At 46.7% G+C, this 23,648-nt stretch overlaps 1 protein-coding gene across 2 annotated transcripts in view; it reads left to right on the top strand.

Annotated features, from left to right (window-relative positions):
• Positions 1 to 23,648, top strand: part of FSTL1 (follistatin like 1) — a 120,079-nt gene that overhangs the window by 31,351 nt on the left and 65,080 nt on the right. Inside the window, exons 1-2 of one of the 2 annotated variants that reach the window (XM_048819009.2) lie at positions 7,258 to 7,433; positions 7,593 to 7,649. In XM_048819009.2, coding sequence (XP_048674966.1) covers positions 7,431 to 7,433; positions 7,593 to 7,649 — 60 coding nt within the window. In that variant the 5' untranslated portion in view covers positions 7,258 to 7,430. Of the gene's footprint in view, positions 1 to 7,257; positions 7,434 to 7,592; positions 7,650 to 23,648 lie in introns of those variants that run through there. The other variant, XM_075119129.1, reaches the window with a different exon arrangement.

Here is a 23,648-nt window from a genome sequence, read left to right as displayed (position 1 = left end):
TCCACAGAACCAGTAATCTCATCATAGAAGGCGATTAGATTAGTCAGGCATGACCTTCCCTTGGTGAATCCATGCTGGCTGTTCCTGATCACTTTCCTCTCATGTAAGTGCTTCAGGATTGATTCTTTGAGGACCTGCTCCATGATTTTTCCAGGGACTGAGGTGAGGCTGACTGGCCTGTAGTTCCCAGGATCCTCCTTCTTCCCTTTTTTAAAGATTGGCACTACATTAGCCTTTTTCCAGTCATCCAGGACTTCCCCCGTTCGCCACGAGCTTTCAAAGATAATGGCCAATGGCTCTACAATCACAGCCGCCAATTCCTTTAGCGCTCTCGGATGCAACTCGTCTGGCCCCATGGACTTGTGCACGTCCAGCTTTTCTAAATAGTCCCTAACCACCTCTTTCTCCACAGAGGGCTGGCCATCTATTCCCCATGTTGTGATGCCCAGCGCAGCAGTCTGGGAGCTGACCTTGTTAGTGAAGACAGAGGCAAAAAAAGCATTGAGTACATTAGCTTTTTCCACATCCTCTGTCACTAGGTTGCCTCCCTCATTCATTAAGGGGCCCACACTTTCCTTGGCTTTCTTCTTGTTGCCAACATACCTGAAGAAACCCTTCTTGTTACTCTTAACATCCCTCGCTAGCTGCAACTCCAGGTGTGATTTGGCCCTCCTGATTTCATTCCTACATGCCCGAGCAATATTTTTATACTCTTCCCTGGTCATATGTCCAACCTTCCACTTCTTGTAAGCTTCTTTTTTATGTTTAAGATCCGCTAGGATTTCACCGTTAAGCCAAGCTGGTCGCCTGCCATATTTACTATTCTTTTGACACATTGGGATGGTTTGTCCCTGTAACCTCAACAGGGATTCCTTGAAATACAGCCAGCTCTCCTGGGCTCCTTTCCCCTTCATGGGGACATCAAGATCAGTACAGCTGCTATAGCTGGGGAAGGAGAAGGATCTGGAGAAGACACAGTGTGTGTGTGTGGGGGGGGGGGTTAAAAGAGGCTGGAAATTAAGCAAAAAATTAAACTGAAAAAGGAAAAAATTGTTACATTACAATATTTAACTACGGAAAGCAGAGAACCACATATTGAAAGATGACCTAACTTCAGGGAAGTGATATCAGTGACAGAAAGAAATACACTATAAAAGGGGGGTGTAAATAGTCTAGACTCCATGGTATGTCTTCATTGCAGAGTTAACCCAGGCTCTGATCTGGTTTTACCCCTAAGTCCCCTACCAGTCACACAAAACCCTCTGCCCTGGGTTTGGAAATGCTTTAAACCCAGAGTTGCTGGGGATATACATTAACACCCAGATTCCAATTAAACTCTAACACCCATTTTGCAGAGTGGATGCAGGCTATATTTAACTCAGGGCCTGATCGTCATCCAATGACTTCCCACAATTCCCTTGGGGCCCTATTTTCCTGCCCTTCTACCTACTTCCTTCTGCACCAGCAGTCACCTCCCAGTTTATGTATCAGTGTTTAAACCCTACATTTCATGCATCTTGCTACAGTTCTACACAGTACTTGAACAGAGATGCCATTTGGGAAATCATCCTCCCAGCATGCCAGCTCACCAGAAGCTGACATGAAGGCTCTGGTGAACCTCTCGGGTGAGGTGAGTAAGAAGCCTCATTTGGGGAGATACACCAGAAATCATCACGTCTAAGCTGGCAGAGGAGGGGATTCAGGGATAGCAAGTCACTGCAGGGAAAGAATCAAAAACCTAAAGAGCATATACCACAAGGCCAAAGACTCTAATGGACAGTCCAACAACTATCAACCTGCCCCTACCACAAGGAGTTTGACCAGGTACTTTGTGCTGCTCTGGAGCTCCATGCTGTGCTGGACAGGCTTTTGAAAGCAGTTGGTGATATTACTGGACTAGGGGCTCGTGAATGAGAGGAGCCAGAAGAGACCCTGAGGGAAGATAATCCAGAGGAGATGGGATAGATCCATGGGACAGATGAACTAGAGGAGATGGGACAGATATTTACTGCTTTGGGGCCCAGCCATTATGAACTCAGCCCAGAGTCCCAGGAACTTTTTGGGATGGAGGCAGAGGACTAGCCAGGAGAGGAAGCAGCAAAGGAAGCAGCACCACAATAGCTGGGTAAGATGCAACTGCCATCATTGTTATGGGAAAGATGGGCACTACATTAGCCTTTTTCCAGTCATCTGGGACCTCCCCAGATCACCATGAGTTTTCAGAGATAATGCCCAATGGCTCTGCAATCACATCCGCCAACTCCTTTAGCACTCTCGGATGCAGCACATCCGGCCCCATGGACTTGTGCTCGTCCAGCTTTTCTAAATAGTCCCGAACGACTTCTTTCTCCACAGAGGGCTGGTCACCTCCTCCCCATGCTGTGCTGCCCAGTGCAGTAGTCTGGGAGCTGATCTTGTTCATGAAGGCAGGCAAAAAAAGCATTGAGTACATTAACTTTTTTCAGCCCTAGCTATCAGAGGGATGCTTGCTGGTTGCCTGTACTGGGCATGTAAACCAGCACTGTATTTGACTCTTTCCTGGCACAAGCTTTCCCTCTTCTCCTCACACATGTTCGGCAGTGAATGACAGGCCCACATAACATGAATGGCATTGGACACACTGGCATCCAAAGAGGGGAACAAGCAGCACCATCTCACATTCAGTCGGCCAAATGCAGACTCCATCCCCGGCCTGCAACTGTTCAGGGTGGAATTAAGGCACCTTCTGCTGTGTACTCTTAAACGGGGTAAGGTGTCATGAGCCAGGATAGTAGAGAACAGCCTGGGTACCCTAAAATGACTGTGGGCACACACACATCCCATGGATATTCATATTACTGTGAGGAAATAAAGTCCCTTCTTGTCCAATTTTGAAGATGCCAGCTCTCCAGAGTACCCTAGAGTCATGCATCCTCCCCGTGCATCGGGCATTGGTGTTTATGAACTTCCCTCAGTGGTCGACCAAGGCCTGCATAATGAGGGAGTTGTAGCCTTTCTGGTTGACGTACCATGTGCAGCTTGAGGGGGCAAGGGCAGACAGGGGGCACACGTGTGCCATCAGTGGCCCCCGCACAGTTCAGAAATCCATTAAGTCAAAGCCAGCTACTAGCAATCTTCACCACCTGTAGGGTAAATCACATCACTAATTGTCTTGCAAACCTCCATCACCACAGCAGTGACAGTTGCCTTGTCAACATCACACTTACTAGCCATGGACCGGTAGCGATCTGGGGTAGCCAGTGCCAGTTTGTAGATGGCTATAGCAACCTGCTTCTGTATTAGTACCGCCTCCCTCATTTGCATATTCTGGCTCTGCGGGATTGGGGAAAGCTCCTCACACAGTTCCATGAAGGTCTGCTTTCTCATGTGGCAGTTCTGGAGCCGCTGCTGGTCATCCCAGGTCTACATGATGATGTAATTCCACCACTTTGGCTTTGTGATCCTGTTCCAGAACTGCCGGCCAGCAAAGGGGGAATCCATAGCTATTAAAACCTGCATAAGCTGTCCCCACTACACTATATCTGCATGCAGCCTGTGTGATCTCAACAGGGCCTGCCATTGCCTTCTCAGGGAGGCAAACCACCTCCAAAATACCCTCCTCCATCTTTCATGCCCTTCATTTTCCTGCTGTTGCCAAAATGAGAGTTGCATTAGTGCCAACACCTAGAAGAGGCCATTGTTCTGAGCTGGCTCCATGCCTTAGCACCAGTTGGAACGAAAGCTGCAGACAGGAATCTAGAGTGTGGGAAGCCGGAAGTGCTGCACTTTACTGAGTTGTCAGGCTAAGAACACTTCCACCTTGCTGCCTAGGAAGGACAGTCAAGTTCTCTCATAGTACACTGTGAAACAATCCATAGAGCAGCACAGTTTAGTGCAATATTAAGACCCATAGAATATGCCCCTACAGGTCCTAGTGCCTCACCTGGGCTATTGCAGCACCAGTGTGGATGTGGCTACACAGGTATCATTCAAGTGTGATGTAACAGGGTGGATGATCACACCCATGCTATGCTAACACAGGTGCCGAGACCTGGGTACCCAATCCTGGAACACTCTGGAGTGAAGGCATACTCCATGAGACACAGAGAGCCTCATTTACATGTCTCAGAGTTCCAGTCTGGTTCCTGTCCTGGGGAAGCATAGCTATATGCTGTCCCTTCCTCAGGATGGCTTGTAGGGTTATAATCCAACCCCTAAAAAGTTCATTTGCTAATTCAGGATAACACAAATACCTCCACTTGCGCACAAAATGTGCCCCCTAACTACAACCATAAACATCAGCTATGGAAAAAACAATCCACAACACCATATTTCCTCATTACATCATCTAAACAACACTGTTTCAAATTTCAGAGTAACAGCCGTGTTAGTCTGTCTTTGCAAACAGAAAAGGAGGACTTGTGGCACCTTAGAGACCAACCAATTTATTTGAGCATGAGCTTTCGTGAGCTACAGCTGTAGCTGTAGCTCACGAAAGCTCATGCTCAAATAAATTGGTTCGTCTCTAAAGTGCCACAAGTCCTCCTTTTCTTTTTACTATTTCAAATGTTATAAACAGTAACTTCCCAACATGACAAACTATTTCCACTTAAAAAACAAAGAATTCCTTTAATTACCAATCATCCAATTAACCATCAGCCAAAAATGTGCCCCATACACACTAACCATCAGCTTCTGCACAACAGCACCCCAATGCTCCAGACAATTAGAAATCACCCATTTCTAACCACTGCACACAGCCATGGTTAATGGGTGCACGTTTTGTATGGGGGTAGAAGGCAGAGGCATATGTGTGGTGGATCTGACTGAGGTAACGTGGAGAAGGTGATATCATGGTTATAGGCTACAAGGGTTTGGGTGAGGACTTAACTCGTGATTTCCTGACTCTTTTATAGTTGTCTTGGTAACATATGCCCTGGCCTTGAGCAATATCAACTGGCTTTTAACAATGTTAGTGCTTGGGGAAATATATACATAATTTGTGGTCCTTTGTGACTCAGATACTATAGCTGTAAGAAGGAGTTTGGATTAATAGCAACAGTGATTGGAAATACTGATGTATTTAATTTTATTTCTGTAGAGGCAATAGCTTTCCTCTCTCTAGTGCTTCTGATCCAAACTCTTTGTTATATATACAATACATAAACCACAAGGATTCCTGACTGATTATGTTCTTGAGTACAGTATTTAGCTGTTATGTGCCCCTCACCCATGGTTTGCATTGTTAAATGTTAAGTTTTGAATTTTCAGTTATAGAAGTGAAAAGTATATCAGCGTGCTGTAGTCAGTTATGTGACTGTTATGAGTTTGTTTTCTGTGTGCAGCAGTTTTAAATTTTTAAGGACTATGCTGTCTGTGGAGGCCATCAGCCATTTTCTGTACATTCTATGCAGACTGTGACAGAGAGGTGCACACTGTACTCTCAGTGAGTTTACTTTTGTTCTTTTTTGTTTGTTCTCTTAATCTAAAGCAAATGTCATTTAGACTGAATATATATGGCTGGTCTTTGTGTATAGAAAAACATAATAGTACCATTATTTATTCCTGAAACATTATTGAGAGCCACAGTAGAGTGTTGAGGGTCTTTGCATTTTTCATACACACCCCTACACCTCCAGACACTCAAGGCCCATATCACAGACACCATCTTTCCACTGTGTTATCTCTGTTAAGCCAAAACATAAAGGAATCGGAGAGAAGGAGGCCATGGCTGGCACTTACTGCACCCCAAGGGTGTAGGCACAGGTGGGTCTGGGTAGTCCACATTCTTCCCCCAATTACCACCAAAGCTAAGCCTGTGAGTCTGCACCACTGCCGCCATCGAAACTACTGATTCCTCCCTGGAGGAGTCACCACCTCCACTGGAAGAACCCAGCTCCCATTGGTTCCTGTGGGCACACAGCATAAGGCAGAAGGGGGCTTGAGGGCAGCCAGGGGCTGATGCCGGGTTTGTGCCCCAGAAGCTCGAGGCACCTGTACCAGAGCAGCCCTGGTCCCGCTATGTGTGATGTGTGGGCTGAGCCACGCCAGCCATGGGGCCTGAGAGCCACCAGCACCACTTCCTTCCTGGAGAGGCCCTGAGCAGCCATGCTGAATCCAGTCCCTCCTCAACACATGCAGCTAAGGCGTGTGCTGCTACCTGAGCCTGGCTGCTGCTGTCACGTGGAGACCTGAGCCCAGGTGTGAGCAGTGCCAGCAGGCCAGTCGTGGCCTTTGCCTGGGGTGGGGCATTGTAGCCGTTTGCAGCAGTGGAATCTGTGAAGCTGTTTTGCTGCAGGTCGGAAAGCCCGCGAGCATGTGGCGCCGGGCTGGGAGGTGGGAGGGCACTGATCATATTCCTGGAGGTTTCATCACATGACATAATTCTTACTAACATTCCTGGAGACTCCAGGATAAACCCTGGAGGGTTGGCAACCCTACTTGGAGCCCCCACCGCAAGACGTCCGGCATCTCTGGGCCTGGCCCCACAGGGCCTCTTACTTGCAGGGCGGGTGTGACTGCCCCTCTGCCCACCAGGGGGCCAGCAGGAGCCTCCGTGCCCCTGGGGCGCCTCACACAGTGGGGCCAGCTAGCGTGACTGCCCATCTACCAGAAGTTGGGTCTCCCCCACCCCCCCAAATTCAACTCCTAGCTATGTCATTGCTACACCCCTCTCCCTTTGTGCAGCTCCCACCCACCCAGATTGGAGCAGCCTCGCTTCATTGCTGGGGGAGACACAGGCGAGGACTCATCCCCTGCACCCCGCTTTCTTCCCCCTTCCAGCTGCTCGGCAACTCCCCCCCCCCACCCCTCCCCGGACCGGAGAGCACCTTCCTCTCCTTGTAGGGTTGCCAGGTGTGGTTGGACATGTTCCTGGAGGTCTCATCCCATGACAGCATCTTTAATTAAAGATTCATCTTTAATTCCTGGAGACTCCGGGCCAACCCTGGAGGGGGTTGGCAACGCTGACTCCGTGGCACAGCCTGAAGCCCCCCAGGAGGGGCTGGCAGGCTCGGGAGGGCCTGTGCCTGCACGTTGTAGGGATGCATGGAAAGCCTCCCTCAGTCCCACGGCTCCTAGCCCCATAGCAGCGCTGTGTGCCTCCCACCGAGGGAGCCGGAGCCGGAGCCGGAGCGGGAGGAGTCAGCAGCGGCTCACACACGCGCCGCGGGCCCCGGGTTAGCAGCCGCCGGGACGCACATGGGGGGGGACGGCGGGGCGGGGCGGGGGGAGGAGCGGGTGAAGAGGGCCCGGGGGGGGGGGGCTGCCCGGGGGGGGGGGGCTGGCCGGGAGGGGCGGAGCTGGAGGCAGATGCGGGGAGCAGAGCGCTTCCCTCCCAGCGCCCTGATCAAATTTCCAGAAGAAGAAGAAGGAAAAAGCAGCAAAGGTCCCTTCTCCGCTTCTCGCCCAGCCCGCCCCACTCGCGCCCCTCTGCCCGAGCCACGAGCAACATGGTGAGCGGGGCGGCGGCTGGGGAGGGAGAGGCTGGTGGTAGGAGGGGTGGGGAAGGGGACCTCAGAAGAGGGGATCCTGGGGAAGTTTTCTGGGGCGCCTCTTTCTTTCCCAGCCCCCCCTTCCCCCCTCACACGCATCTCTCTCTCTCTCTTTTGCAGATTTGGAAAAGTCTCTCGCTTTTTGCCCTTGTGGCCGTCGCCCGGCTGCACGCTGAGGTATGTGCGGGGCGCCGGGCTCCCCTGGGCGCTTTTTACGAGGACTAGATTGCCAGCTCGCGCACGAACACGACATGTTGTTAAGTGTAGCTGCAAACACAGACGAGAGCCCAGGGGTAGTTGGAGGTGGCTCGTGTTCGTGGTCCACCGACTTGTGAGCTGTTTTGATCCGCTGCAAAGTTGGGAGCAGAAATCTAGGCAGCGGATGCGCGTGAAAGCAAATGTTTGCCTTTACCAGGGGAGACAAAGCATCCAGCGCAGGGGGATTTGGGGAAAGAATAGATGGCGGGGATGGGTATTTGGAGGAAGTAATGGATCTGGGGGGTTCAGAAAAGCGCCCTGGATGATTTACACTTTCCTTCGAGCAATTTAAACAATTAACAGTTTCTCCCTCCAAAGCTTTTCAAGCAGTTTCATTTGGTGAAAAATACACCCACAGTTGGGAAAAGTAATTTTTTTTCCTTGGGGTGAAAGTTTCAGCATATAAGTGTGAATGGAAATCCTTGTTATGTATTCCTTTGGGAGCTAAAGTTACATCTGTCTGGTTTACTGTTAGTGCGTTTTCATATTTTAAAAAGCTTAACAGAATTTTGTTCCCATGAGGTATATTAGATCTGAAATCTAATTAGATCTCTGCCAAAACCTAAGTCCTGTCGTGTGATCAGCTTGTGTTTATATTACTGCATTTTCATGCTTTCAAGTTTTAAAGTGAGACTGTACTTTTTCTGAACATTTCCTTTTTTACTGCATTGACCTTCTTCAGGAATTAAAAGCCATAAACTCCAAACTCATAAACCCAAAAGTCTGGTGATAGAAAATAAGCGGTATCTGAATTCCCAGTGCTACAGCCTTTGTGAAAGTGAGGTCTGAAACCAACTATTTTATAATTACAGCAGGAAAATGTGGAAGTGATTTAAAGAAAATGAACTCAAGCTGCACTAGGGAGAGAAACGGAATGTGTGTTTATGAAGAAAAGAGATCCCTGGGGGGGAATTTTCTTTCCACTTGCATTTTATCCCCCTTCACATTTGTTACAGATGGCTAGCCGCACCCTGAAGCATCACAATTTGGCTCTGCCTAAAAATGTATAAACACATCTGATTTCCAACAAAACAGCTGATTTTTTTGCCTCCCATCCATTGTCCTCTCTACCATGGTTATGGCAGAGACAGGATTTAGAATAATACAAAAGATTTTTAAAAACCCAGAAACTAAAGCTCTCCAGTAAACTCCCCCACATATCAGCATCTTGCTGAGGAGATGAAAAATTCAGAGTACTGTGGCATGCCAGGAATGGAGGCGATATGGAAAGGTGATGGGGTCACAGCTAACACTGCCAAACCAGCCTTAGTGCAGCGTCCATGAAAACTGAGAGGGAGTGGATTTGAGCTATAGCATGTATTAACATTTCACATGTGTATGTGCATAATAATACAGTAATACTAGCCTTCTCTCAGTGCCGGACATACTTACACAGTCACTATTTCCATACATCAAGAAGCTGGAATTCAAACAGGAAGCAGTTTTGTTCATCTTCTTAGGCACGTCTACACTTGGAGCCGGGGGTGTGATTCCCTGCTCATGTAACCATACTTGCAATAGCTCTCATCAAGTTAGTGTGCTGAAAAGAGTAGTGTAGCTGTGGCAGCACGAGTTGTGGCAATCAGCGGCATAGACTATTTGCCTTGAGTACAAACCTCCCCGGATCCTGCAGGTACATAGTCGGGGAAGCTAACGCACGCTGCTACTGCGGCTGCCCGTGCTACTGCAGCTACGCTATTGTTTTTAATGCACTAACTTGATGAGAGCTGGCACAAGTATGTCTCTGTGAGCTGGGAATCACGCCCCTAGCTCCCAGTGAAGATGTAGCCACAGGGTAGGTCAACACTAAGGCTATGTCTACACTACCGTGGTAAGTTGACCTACGCTACGCAACTCTAGCTACGTACCTTAGGTCGAGTTACCGCAGGGTCTACACCGCGGGGGGTTGTCGGGAGAAACTCTTCCGTCGACTGCCCGTACTCTACCCCCGACGAGAAGAGTAAGGTGTCGACTGGAGAGCGATCTGCTGTTGATTTGGCGGGTCTTCACTAGACCCGCTAAATTGACCGACGGTGGATCTGTCTGAGAGCATCAATCCCAGCTATAGTGTAGACATAGCCTTAGAGTGGCGTGTAGAGTACAGATAATACATGCCCAGATAGCATGGGTATAAATAGCAGGGTAGATGGTGAGGCACTGCTTAGGTGAGTAGCATAGAGTGCCATACATGCATGACCCCCAGGGTATATATTCTACATGGTTCTCTAGAGTCTAAACACCCAAGCAGTGCTTCCCAAGTCTACACTGCCTTTTTTAGCAGTGTAGTGTCCCGCTGTCGGAGCCTTTCCCCACTGCCTCCCCAGGCCGGAGCCTTCCACGTGTAGGTACACACTGCAGTGAATGTGGACTCAGCCTGCCTACGTCACTATGACGTATAGCTACGTGTACCCTACACGCCGCCACAAGGGTAAACAAGTGTGGACAAGGCCTAAATAATAGTAAACAAACTGTAATTAATTCTGGTCAATGTATAAGTCAAAATCTCTTTGTAAGACGGTGTGCATTGGTACAACTGCAACATAAATGTTAAATAATAACCACGATAGTGGTCTGTGCACAAGAGTAGGAGCTAGTGGATTTGGATCAGGGATGAATTTGGACCCTGATGCCAGCTGTGCTACTAGTATTCTGGGTAGCCCAGGGGTTCTCAAACTGGGGGATCAGAAACCCTCAGAGAGTCGCAAAGTTATTATGTGGGGGGTCATGAGCTGTCAGCCTCTTCTCCAAACCCCGCTTTGCCACCAACATTTATAATGGTGTTAAATATATTAAAACATTTTTAATTTATAAGGGGGGGGTCACACTCAGAGGCTTGCTAATGTGAAAGGATTTGTAGGTGCCTTAATTTTTTTGATGCCCAAATTTAGGCACCGTAATATCTCTGTGCCTTAATCTTCCCATATATAAAATTGGGATAATTAAAACTTAATGGCCAAAATTTTCAAAACCAGGTTTAAAGTTAGGCTGTTCAGTGGGATTTAGGTATCTGAATAGATGGTTTGATTTTCAAAAGTGCCAGGCACCTTGCATTTCCACTTCAGTCTATGGAAGCTGGTGAGTGCTTAGCTCTTTTGAAAATCAAACCCTTTAGATACCTATATATGACTGGCACACACTATGGGAAATCTTGGCCTACCTGTCTTATGAAGAGCTGGTTGTGTTTGAAGACTAACTAGTTAGTGTTTAGAAAACACTATGAAGTTAAAACCCCTTATCTAAGTGCTATGTATTATTATTATGTCTGTGACATGCAATAATATTGTATAAATATAAGTATGTTTTGTTCTGCAGTTAAGTACACATCATAGAAACATATTGTGTGCCTCTTTTAGATTTCAGAGATGATCACTTCTCTAGCTGTTGTCTGCTTTTGGTGGATTCTGTGTTCAGTGCCATTCAGTGTGTTCATAAATTAACACTGGGCATTAAAACCTGTAGTCCCTATGTAGGCAAAATTGCTACTAAGCTCCACTGGAGTATAGGTCTCCCTACCTGTCTAGATTTTTATCCCAGTGCTATTGTTAGGCCCATTAGTAATCTTCCGTGAGAAGAAATTGCTTCGAAAAAGGTTCCTGGGATTCTTTTGTGAAGACTGGAAAATTGTAGACTTGCCAAACCGTGGGAGATTTTCTTGGCCAAGCTCAGTAACAATCACAAGAGCAATAGATCCTGAGCCCTACCACCCAGATGGAATCCAGCTATCAAGCTCATGTAGTTCTGTTTATCTTTCTCTTCTGGGGTCAGCATCTGGAATCCCCCTCCTGCCCCTGGTCGTGTTGGATGATTCAGTTGGAGGGATCAGGACCTCAGTGCAAGATTTGTATGCTAGTGTCACAGGGGCTGCCATGAAGATAGGCCAGCTATGAACCCAAGCAGTCCCTTTTCTGGGTACAGGGGATGGTTCTGGGAAGCAGAGTTTATAGTGAGGTGACTGGATGGGATAAAAGAGAGGAGAGAGAGAGAGACTCAAAATATCTTTTTCCTTCTCCATATCCTCTCCCATGGGAAAGAAAATGAGTGTATTAAAAGTTAATCCTTAAGCCTCTGAGTCTCCTATATGATGCACATCTCATCCCTGGGTGCTGAAGGAATAGTATGTAAATACCCAGTTAACAAGAAATAAATCCAGACACTCTGTTTGGTTGTCTTTACGGGGTCAGAGGACTTGTATATATCGGAAAGTTTTACCAGGTTTTAACATACAGTATAACTATGACATGTTAAAACCCTATTGTAGACAGGACAATTTGTATTTGAACATGTGTTAGCTGGCAGGGGTCAACCCTAGTAGTTTACCTTCACCAGCTAATGTGTGTCAGAACTACAGCATGCCTTTGTCTACTGGTATAGACATGGCTTCAAGCTAATTGGAATGTTGCCATTGACTTCCCGGGAAGCAATATCAGACTCAACATTTATCTGAATTTTGTCCTGTCTGATATTTGTGCTCTGACACCATCCACTGCCTTGGAATCCTACCTTTGCATTTCTACTTGGCAGGTAGTTGGACCTACATGTCCATGGTGATGAGCACATTATAAATGCATTATACAGAAAGAGAGAAGTGACTTAGCAAGTGCCACACAGCAAGTGCTCAGGCCTGCAGGGTGTTGAATCCTTTGGCCCAATCCAGCAAAACACTTAAGCATGTGCTTAACTTTAAGTGCTGTGCTGTATTAGGCCAGAGAGCTGAGCACCTTGCAGGACTGAGGTCTAAATCGGCAGGTGAGTCAGCACTAGAACCTCGGAGCTCTGTCCCAAGAACCCAGTGCCATGCTCTAACCCCTACACCATACTACCTACATGCAGGGATGTTACCAAGCATGAATTCAGCAGCCTAAATTCATGGAAGGGTTGATATTGCAAGCTTCAGAATATGACAAATGTAAGGTGTGTAATGCATGAGTGTATGTGACTCTGTGGCATCTCTCTGCAAACAAAGCTGCTGTTTACTGACAAGTCTGGGCTGTGCAAATTCACCAGCATGCAGTGAGGGCCTTCATCTGCCAGAGCACAAATTCTTTGCTTGTAATTAACAGGGAGCTGCTGGTGAGAGGCAGCGTAGTGTGCAGATCCCCTCCCCACACAAGACAAGGGGAGTGATTGAAACTCTTAGTGTTGCCTACTGCTTGGGCTCCAGCTGCTGTTATTGGAGCAGCTGCTTCCCCATCAGGAGGGACTGGGGCACCTTTGATCTTTCTTGTGTGGTGTTACATGTTGAGGAACATTTTTCTTTGAACAGATGAAAGTTTGTGACAAAACTCTGCCAGATGCATCCTTCCAAAGTAATGTGACTCCTGTTAACCAGACTTTGTTTTCACATCCCATCCCATGAGCCAGATGAGATTCCCAGAAGTGCCTCGTTCAGCCAGATTGTGTCTGTCTCCACAGGGGCCTCTGTTATAGACGTTTCTGCCATATTCCAGAGTCTGAGCTGATCTAAGAATAAAGTGAACATTCTTTGTAAAGGTTTATCCCTCAGGCTGGTGTCTTTAGTGTTATCAAAAGAAAAGACTAAAACTGTTAATACTCTGGTTTATTTTAGAGACGGGTCTGAACAGCAGAGTTGTATCTAGATCTAAACTTTTGCAGAGTTTGTGGGTGCTCTGAGCTGTGGATATGGGTTCTTATGTATTCTATGTCATCCTGTGTGTCCTATCAGTTATGAGTTCTCTGGAGCTGGAACTGTCCTCTTTGTACATATCTGTACATAGCCCAGCACAGTGGGACCCTGATCCTTGATTGCAGTTCCTAGGCGCTACTACCATAGTATAAATAACTAGCAACTGAAAACCCTGACTGTCACAGGGGTGTAAGTCATAAAGTCATGTGTTTAAAAAAAAAAAAGGGCCAAAATGGTTGAGAACTTAAAAATTGGATGGTAACGGACCGCAAATCCCATGGTAACGGACCGCAAATCCCAGTGACAATTGAACCTGGTGATATTCTGAACAGAGAGAGTGCTCAGCCATGCGTGTGGCTGTTTCCATCACTTCACACTGATTGAGCAGACGTAACAGTGACACACAGACCAACAATCCTGGAATCTTTTTATGTAGATAATGAATAAGGTGCTGGATTACCAGGCCTAGAGGCTTATGTCCTGTGTTTAAGCACAGACAAAACACAGTATGGGCTGTGGCGGTGCAAGCTTTTCCCACCTGTCACTCCATCAGTGTGCCTCAATCCTGACCTTCTTTAGTGGTCAGAGGGGAGTTCCAGCCTGTGACCCATTCAGTCCTTGATCTCTCTGCTGGAACTGCCAGTTCAGATTCCAAGGTGCTTCGAACGCATGGTGATGGGCACCATAGAAGACATATAAGATAATCATTGTCATTTGTGCTGGCACTGATAGCAGTATGAGCTCCTAACAACTCTGAATTGGGCTGAGACCAGGCTACTGAGCAGACATCAGATAGTAATAATTGATTATTATTTGCTTGGTCTGCAACTCAAACCAGCTACTTAGAGGTCAATGTCTGCAGAGCCTATTCCCAATCCCCTGAGCCCTGTGAAGTATGATTTCCTATTCCACTCCTTAGTTCCCTAACTCCAGCAGTAAATACTTGGAGGCCAAGAATGTTGTTGCTGATTACTGTTAGTTACTGTACAGTTAAATTAAAGAATAGCCTTTGTGACCAGTCAGTCACAGCAAAGATATTGGGACTCACTGGGCTAGGACTCACGCTGAAGGCTCCTTTGTGACGAGCTGGCTAGGAAAGGGTAAGGGGTCAGGTGGATTTGCAGGGAAGGGGATCTCATGTCTCCTTAGCTCAGCTGTATCTGGATCCCTCAATCCCACTCTCAAGCATCTGAGCGAATGTGGTGGTGAAGCAAACTAAAGGCTGGTTTGAAAGCAGGAGCTGGCTTAATGGCTTTCATATCACTGGGGAGTAAACTACTCCTACCTTGCTCCCTGAAACACACCCAGAATGCAACCAGACAGCCAAGAGATAGGAGTTACAGATGGAAAAGATCTGTTAGGTCCCATCCAGTCCATCTCCTGCTGAGTAGCACAGGGTGGTTCCCCATAGTGTGTGCTCCGGGGCTGTACCCAGTCCACTTTTGTCCCAAATGGTATGACTCCAACCATTCCCTTGAAACACTATTATACTGTCTAATGTTCTCATAGGTAGCAGGCTTTTCCTGCTGGTCAGCCTAAATTTTCCTTTGCTTATTTCTTCCCATTACTCCGAGTAATACCACCCTAAAACTGTAAGCTCTCTGGCGTGGAGATTATCTTTTGGTTATGTGTGTATACAGTACCTAACCCAGTGAGGCCTTGATCCCTGACCTGGATCTCTAGGTAGGTGCTCCTGCAATTCTAATAGATAGAGGGCGATCAGTGCAGACAGAGGATTTGAAAGACTAGGTAACATGACAAGAGAAAGGGGCGGGTTTCAGAGTAGGAATGCAGGGTGACTGTGCACGCCTCGTGCTCTACCATAGCTGTCCCAAGCTAGGCTAGGGCAGGATTTGGAGCAGGCCAGAGGAGGGACTGAGGTGTGGCCAGGGAGTCCATGAACTTTGAAGCATGGGCACCTAATTTTCATCCATTGACAGGAGATCATCAGTCACCATCACCAGTGCAGTGTCTGCACAGCTCCCAGACCAGAACCCCAACTAAATAGGTCAGAGACATTTGGACTCTAGATACTGCTGGAGTTATCTTGTTCTTGATGATTTTCCCCAGAAATTGGCTTTCAAGATATGCTGATGGCTGGAAAGATTATCTGCAGCCAAAGGTGGTTTCTTCGTAATTTTACACTCTAGGTCACACAGAATCTGTGACAGAGCTAAGACTAGAAGCCAAAATTCTTGATGATGTAGCCAGTAGTCACACTCACTCCCTGCAGATTGCCTGTAAATTTGTGTGAGTATTTCTTTAACTGGCCTTCACTAGTAAATATTGGTGAGAACTCAAAACCATAAGCCTTCATCACAAAGCTCCATTCACTGTTGATTTCATAGTTAAGTCTTCTCAGGTGCCTGTCCTGCCAAGTAGGAAAGTCCGTGGAGATTCAGAATGTCAGTTGGAGTGGGAGGTAGAGTAGCTTGATGCGAGACTGAAGCCTGGAGAGATATGTGCCGGTCTAAGAAATCTGTCCATCCTCAGGACACAGTATGGGACAATAAATATCCATCTATAGCAGTGGTCCAACAAACTGCAACCTCAGGGCCAAATCTGGCTCTCAGGATCCTGTAATACAGCCCTTGGCTCGTTCCTCCTTGTAACTTCTGCACAAGGATAAAGCTGATCAGCTCCTAAGACTTCAGGTGAAAAACGAGGAGTTTCTACGCGTACATCAGGACAGATACAAATGAGGCAGAGCCCTCAAGTTGCTGGCACATTGCCAGCATGGCCCTTGGTGGTGCACAGTTTGGGTGTTGCTCCAGGTGTACAGTCTGGGGCTGTTTACTAGATGACTAATCGGTCTGGAAAGCAATTCCTAGAGGCCTTTCTGTGCCACTGGGACCCCTGCCATTTGAGCACAGGTAATTGTAGCCCGAAGCCAACTGCTTTCCTGCTGCATGATGTAACTCTTCACAGCTGTGCCAAGCTACCTTTGGGCTTTCTTTTTCTGCCTTGTCTTTGGCTGCTCTTTTCCTTTGTGGTTGAGGAAAGGGCGCTGTATATGAAGAACTGGTTTCCAGCCTTCAAAGCTCAGGGGTCATGTTGGCCACCTCTGGAGTGTTGTCTGTGCTTGGGAGAAGGAACATCCTGCAGGGACAGTGGGAATGGATGATTTGAAAGGATTGTAATCCAGTTCCAAAGGGGGTAGACCCATGTTGGAGAACAGTTCATTGAATCCAGGAATCTGGACAGCTTAGTAGTGAAACTGGACCATTCATCTTAGGTCACTGGTCTGAATTTGGCCTGTAACAGCAGAAACTGTAATATCTTACTGACGGGCAGACCAGTGTCAAGATAAAACCTTTTATTATGAACAGGGACTATGTACAGGAATGAGGTAACAAACTTCCTACTACCCTATATACTGTAGCTTGTGACTGCCCTGCCCTGGACTGCTTTGTTTCTGACCCAGCAGGAAGTATGTCCCAGGAAACCCAAAGACTGCATGAGAGTGTACAGGAACCCTTGTAAGTGCATTACTACACTTCCTGGAGGACGTAGGCCTTGTCTACATTGCGGGGACTCCGGTTGTATAGCTAGGTCGGTGTAGCTATGCTGGCATAACTCTGTAAACATAGCCTACGGTGATGGAAGGGGTGTTCCCATCGCTGTAGGAACATCACTTCCTCGAGCGACAGTAGGTAGGTTGACAGAAGCATTCTTCCGTCACCCTGGCTGTGTCAACACCAGGGGTTAGGTTGGCTTAACTATGGCACCCGGGCGGTGGATTTGTCACGTGAGTGCTGCAGCCTCACCAACCTAAGTTTTACAGGCCTGACACTGTAGGAGAGAAACTGCAAGTTACTCTCCTCTGATGGCTGTTTGGTTGCTGCATCTGATGTGAGCTGGTGAGCTCGTTCCTATCCCTAGAGGTGGTGGTAGGAGGCATAATAAAATAACCTTCCATATAGGGTACTCATGGGGGCCGTCTCAGCAGAGAGGCCAAGCACTGAATTGCCACAGAGACTCCATTTCCCTTTCGCCCCTGCAGGTGAGGCTCCAGGTGGGGCTAAGTCATGTCACGTCAGAAGCTTGCTCTGACACTGCCCAGGCTGCACCTATTCTGTGGCCAAAGAAGGGACTTCAGTGTTCAGGGTTGTCAGCTACAGCACTATATCCACCCAGATAAAACCAGCTTCGCCTGGGAAGAGATCTGATTATTGTTACCTTGTAAAAACAACACTGTGGGCCGCTACCACTGTGAGTGTCCCAGCTCACCAGGAGCGTGTGTGTGTGTGTGTGTGTGGTCTTGCTGCCAGCCCCTTGCTAGTCCAGTAACAGTTAATAGACATTCATCTCAAAAATGGCCACCTGGACTTTTAACTCCATGTAGCAGAGTGTGGCAGGGCCCCCTTGGCTTCTGCCTCTGCTAGGTTCATAAAGTCACTCTGAGACCCTGGGTTTAGTAACCACTGGTGCACATTATTTCAGGCTTGTTCCCACCACTGTTTCACCATGTACAAGTAACCCTTCACTATCTGCAGGGAGGGGAGAGCTACCTCTCTGCTTCCATTCCCTGTCTTTTCCCTTTCCTCCTGCTCTCCCCGGGCTTCCTTCCCCTGAGGCTTTGATGCAGCCCCAGGGTAATTAGCAGCTGTCTCTGCCTCCCCAATTAGGGTCAGGTTACCTCCAGCCGCTCTAGTTTGGTCCCCTAATGAGGAATAGGGGTGACAGAGGGCTGAATATGCAACCCTCTGCCCAGCACCCTGTCACACTCCACAACAGAGAAAGTTTGTCACACATTGTAATTGAAGGTGCAGTCAGATTGTCAGGCCATGACTTGGGGCTGGGTTTTCTGAGTTAGGCCCAGTGAGCTTCTCTGCTGCCCCAGCACCACCTCTTAGGAGAAGCGGGCAAACTTTTTTATGTCACCTAAGGAGTCTGGATTGCTAATGCCTGATGGAAGTGCTTGGAGACCTAAGTTCACTGCCCTTCTTTCCCAGGTGACACAGTTCTTTGGACAGGTGTGTCAGGGTGGGGGCACCTCCAGCTGGGGGCAGAGAAGAGGTATCGTACTCCTCGTCATGCTGTTACACGTCCCCGACTCACTCGCACTGTCTGTATTGTGCTCTTGAAAGAATCCTTGTGCAGGTCTCTGTGGTCACTATGTTGAAGAGTCAGGACTCTAATAAGGGTGTGCAGATGGCTGGGTTTGTTGTGTTTTCTCAGTCCTGTTACCTACAGAGCAGCCAAGTTAATTATAGGGCAGCCTGACAATCTGGTGGTGCAGGGCTGGCTCTGATTAGCCAAGGGGGCCTGTTTGGAGTATAATAAACATGGCCTCATGCTTTAGAGGCAGGATGGCCTAATGTTTTCAGTCACTCAAGAAGTGTGTGTAGACAGGATAAGCACACTCTCTCTCATACAGCATTGTTCCCTACAGTGCACTTATTAAGCCACACTTTTCAAATGTGGCTACTGCCCAACCTGAGACTCTTTAAAGGGGCCTGAGATTCAGAATTTGCCAAGCACCCACCTGCTGAAAAACTGACCCTTTCACAGTGTCTCAAGTTGGTGCCAAGAATCAGTAGTCACTTTTGCAAATCCTGGTCATTAGTGTCTTGTCCAGTCTAGCTTTCTGTGTCCCATATTATGCTGCCTCCTTCCTATTCTTTGCAGAGACAATGCCACAACCTAATATCTCTCCAAAGTTTTTTTCTTCTTCTCAAATAAATAAATAAGGTAAATAAATAATCCCTTTCCTTATTTCATCCCATTAGTCTTTGTTGTAGCCCTAGGTTCATGAATACATACCGTAATTCCCCTCCCTCCCTCTCTCTTATCTCCACCCTTCAGATATTACAGACCTATGTTGCCTCCACTGCTCCAACCTGTACATGTTTAGCTCTTTAATGTCCTCATAGCACAATCCCTGCCAAAGAATGGTCACTCTTTCAAGTGTCTCCAATTTGGCCATATCTTTTTGGTAATGTGGTGCCCAGAACTGAACAAAACTGTCCAAGTGCATATAATGGTCTCTCCAAACACTGTGGAGGAAAGTGATTGGAGGTGCAGTTAATCATGGGGCAGTGGGGGATGACATAGAATCATAGAATATCAGGGTTGGAAGGGACCCCTGAAGGTCATCTAGTCCAACCCCCTGCTCGAAGCAGGACCAATTCCCAGTTAAATCATCCCAGCCAGGGCTTTGTCAAGCCTGACCTTAAAAACCTCTAAGGAAGGAGATTCTACCACCTCCCTAGGTAATGTATTCCGGTGTTTCACCACCCTCTTAGTGAAAAAGTTTTTCCTAATATCCAATCTAAACCTCCCCCACTGCAACTTGAGACCATTACTCCTCGTTCTGTCATCTGCTACCATTGAGAACAGTCTAGAGCCATCCTCTTTGGAACCCCCTTTCAGGTAGTTGAAAGCAGCTATCAAATCCCCCCTCATTCTTCTCTTCTGCAGGCTAAACAATCCCAGCTTCCTCAGCCTCTCCTCATAAGTCATGTGTTCCAGACCCCTAATCATTTTTGTTGCCCTTCGCTGGACTCTCTCCAATTTATCCACATCCTTCTTGTAGTGTGGGGCCCAAAACTGGACACAGTACTCCAGATGAGGCCTCACCAATGTCGAATAGAGGGGAACGATCACGTCCCTCGATCTGCTCGCTATGCCCCTACTTATACATCCCAAAATGCCATTGGCCTTCTTGGCAACAAGGGCACACTGCTGACTCATATCCAGCTTCTCGTCCACTGTCACCCCTAGGTCCTTTTCCGCAGAACTGCTGCCTAGCCATTCGGTCCCTAGTCTGTAGCGGTGCATTGGGTTCTTCCGTCCTAAGTGCAGGACCCTGCACTTATCCTTATTGAACCTCATCAGATTTCTTTTGGCCCAATCCTCCAATTTGTCTAGGTCCTTCTGTATCCTATCCCTCCCCTCCAGCGTATCTACCACTCCTCCCAGTTTAGTATCATCCGCAAATTTGCTGAGAGTGCAATCCACACCATCCTCCAGATCATTTATGAAGATATTGAACAAAACCGGCCCCAGGACCGACCCCTGTCAACCAGATGCCTGCATGGCAATGAAGTAAAGTGGGTTCCTCCCCCCCAGCTCTGTTATCTAATGTTTTGCCATTGACTGAAAAATCTCAGATGCTCTAACAGCCTAGGAGTGTATGAGACACCAGCATAGAGTCCTTGGAGAGGTAAATTAGCTGGGGTCATCATGATTTTTATCAGGACAGGTTTACATTCCGTCCACAGTATTACGTTGTATGGGACCCCTCTGCTGAAGCCTCTAGCCAGGACTTGCCAGAGTCACAAATGCATTACCGTTAGTGAAGCTCTTTGAGACCCTTGGATGGAAGGTGCAGTAGACATGCAAAGGACTATTATTACTTGTTTTATATTATCTGTTGTTATATTAATAACATTTTCCCAGCCCCACTGTGGGCTAAATTATTGACAAATGAACAGATGCACATGGGGAGTAACAATGAAATCGAGTTCTAAAATGGGGACGCCCCTCATTTGTGGATGGGATGGGGTATACTTGAATGCTGTTGACTGACCCAGAGATAGAGACAGACATCCATGGAGGCAGAGCTGAGGTAGTGTATGGGGGGGAGGTGCGTTTTCAAAGCTTGCTTCCTCTCTGAGGGGAGCAGGAAGCAGCTCTCATGGCTTATCACTTATTCATGGCTTTTGTTAGTAGCACAGAGATAACAAATGGAGACATGCTGTAGGGATGGCACTTGACATTATGATAATGTAGATTCTCCATTAATTTAATGTTGTAGTTAGGCAGCAGCTCTATGCAGAATTGCTCACTTTCCTTGACAGGTCTATCTAAGGTTGACAGGAGAAGAAGATGGGTTAGCAATTCCCATTAGTTGCTATGGCAACCAACGGAAATTACTTTCCTTCCTCCACTTTTTTCCTCCCCCTCTCCCCCAGCAGTGAAGATGTTGTTAAAACAACACGGTAACATTTTTTAAATATTTCAGCTGCTGTCTTCTGATTTTAAAAAGTGTGTTTGTATTTTTATAGCAAAATCTTTGTGTATAGGAAAGTAGAGGCTATAGACTAATGATTAGAGCAAACAGCTACTTTTCAGAGACTCTGTTCCATGCCTGGCTCTGCTACTGATTCACTGTATGACCTTATGCAAGTCACTTACATCCAAATTTTTCAACTTGGAGGCCTAAAAGAAGGCATGAAAAGTCATGCTTAGGCACCCAAGTAAAAATGGTCTGATTTTTTTAAAGGCGCTGCAGATCATAGAAGATTAGGGTTGGACAAGACCTCAGGAGGTCAGCTAGTCCAACCCCCTGCTCAAAGCAGGACCAATCCCCAAGTAAATTATCCCAGCCAGATGATTAGTACTTTGAAAATATTTCCATGCGTAAGAAAGGAGAATACTCATACTTGCCTACTGCACAGTAGATTTTGAGGATTAATAAATTAGTGATTGTAAAATGCTTTGAGAAATTCAGATAAAAACACTAGCAAAATACAAAGTGTTGTTATTACTGTTTTATGTAAATAAATATATAATCCTACCTCTAAAAACAGAAGTAATGCTGTGCAGAAAAGTGACTGTGAAAGTAGTACTTTTATATTTGTACACTGCTACTATCTATGCTCTATGAGATTCCAGAAGTAATCTGCTAAATTTAATATAATTAAATGCAAAAATCCTCTGTTAATGTAATACTGAGCCCATATACATAAACACTCAAAACTCAAGAAATACAAATGCTGACATTTTCCTAATAATGTGAACTCACCCATCTTGCACATATATACTATTTTTGTATTAATTAGGATCTGCAAATCATAGCACAGTATGTGTGACTTTAAGCACACGTGTTTTCCCATTAAAGACAATAGGAATAGTCACATGCTTAAAGTTAAACAGATCTGTAATTGTTTGTAAGGGTCCTTAAAGCTGTTAAAAGCTACCTTTACTAACTTTAGTGAGCCCTTATTCACACAAGCAGTTAAAGCACAGTCTAGCCCAAGATGAACATCTAAATATATTGTTGCCCTTCTGACCTTAGTATCCCATTTGTTACACCATGTTGCCCCTCTGCTGACTGGTAGCAGAGTTTTGGGGCCATACAGGTTGGCTTCCCAGGACCATGGAGTCTGGGTATATTCTAAGTGTAACTTGTTTTATTTATACACATGCACCAGTCCTCCTGGAATAGAGGTGGTCACAAACAGCATGCAGACAGTCTCCTCTCACAGAAATCTCAGTGGAACACCAATGACAGGTTCCTACCAAGCTGCGCTGGCTCCCAGATTGACTCTAATTAGCAAGATTATAGTAGAGAGCAAGTTCTTGTGCTGCTCCCCAATGCTCTCAGAGGATTCTTATATAACCAAACTAACAACCATACAAGCATTTCTTCTAAGACTGAAAACTTGCTTGTGTGCTGAGACAAAGAACTTGGAAGGCTATGTATGACCGGGCCACTTGGGGACACCTAGCAGAACAATATACAATATTTGCAATGTGAGTAAATGAATAATTTCTTCAGCGCGCAGATCTTATCTTCAGATGTGTTTGTGCAGTGCCTAGCACAATGGGACCCTGTCTAGACGGAGGCCTCTGGGCACTATTATCATGTGTGTATATATATGATACAGGTACTAACGTCACTAGGACAACCTTTGTTTTTGCCTTCCCTGACTTTGTGTTTAAGTCTATAACTTTAATACTGTATCATTTTAGGGTTTGGCATTCAATTACCTTGTTTTTCCTTTTAAAGAAAGCAAAGGTAGAAAGGAGAAATTGCCCGTGCATGTTAGCATTTAAATGGACCCTGTCGGGCTCCCTGAGGGGAATAGGGAGGCATGACCGTACATTCCCCCCCATTGTTGCTGCTTTTGTTTGGTTGGCAGCATCTTTCTGCAAGGCTAGGTTAACAGGACAGCGCTATGAGTCAAGGGGCAGATCACAAGTAACATAAGGCGATGCCATTTTTATGTTTTTCTTACTAGTGGTGGCATGAATTTTTTGAACTGGGAAGCCTCTCATTTCTGGTTATGAAGCAACATTTTCAATATGTGCTCAGGATGTGAGCTCAAGACCCAGGATGTGAGCGCCTAATGCTTATCTGGCAGGAAGGGCGAAGGCCTGGTTTCTCAGAGAGACTTATGAATGCCATGCTGAGCATCATGGTGCCTAACTTTTAGGCACCTAGAAAATCACAGGAACAACACTGTGATCCATAAAGCCTGCATTAGACACCTAGGCTCCTATACAATGCATGGGGAGAGATAGGCGCCTTAGCTTCGAATGCG

Source organism: Caretta caretta, chromosome 1 (genome assembly GCF_965140235.1).
Source record: "Caretta caretta isolate rCarCar2 chromosome 1, rCarCar1.hap1, whole genome shotgun sequence".
Classification (NCBI taxonomy): domain Eukaryota; kingdom Metazoa; phylum Chordata; order Testudines; family Cheloniidae; genus Caretta; species Caretta caretta.
Note: the sequence above shows the minus strand (reverse complement) of the source record. Positions and strands in the feature narration are given on the sequence as shown.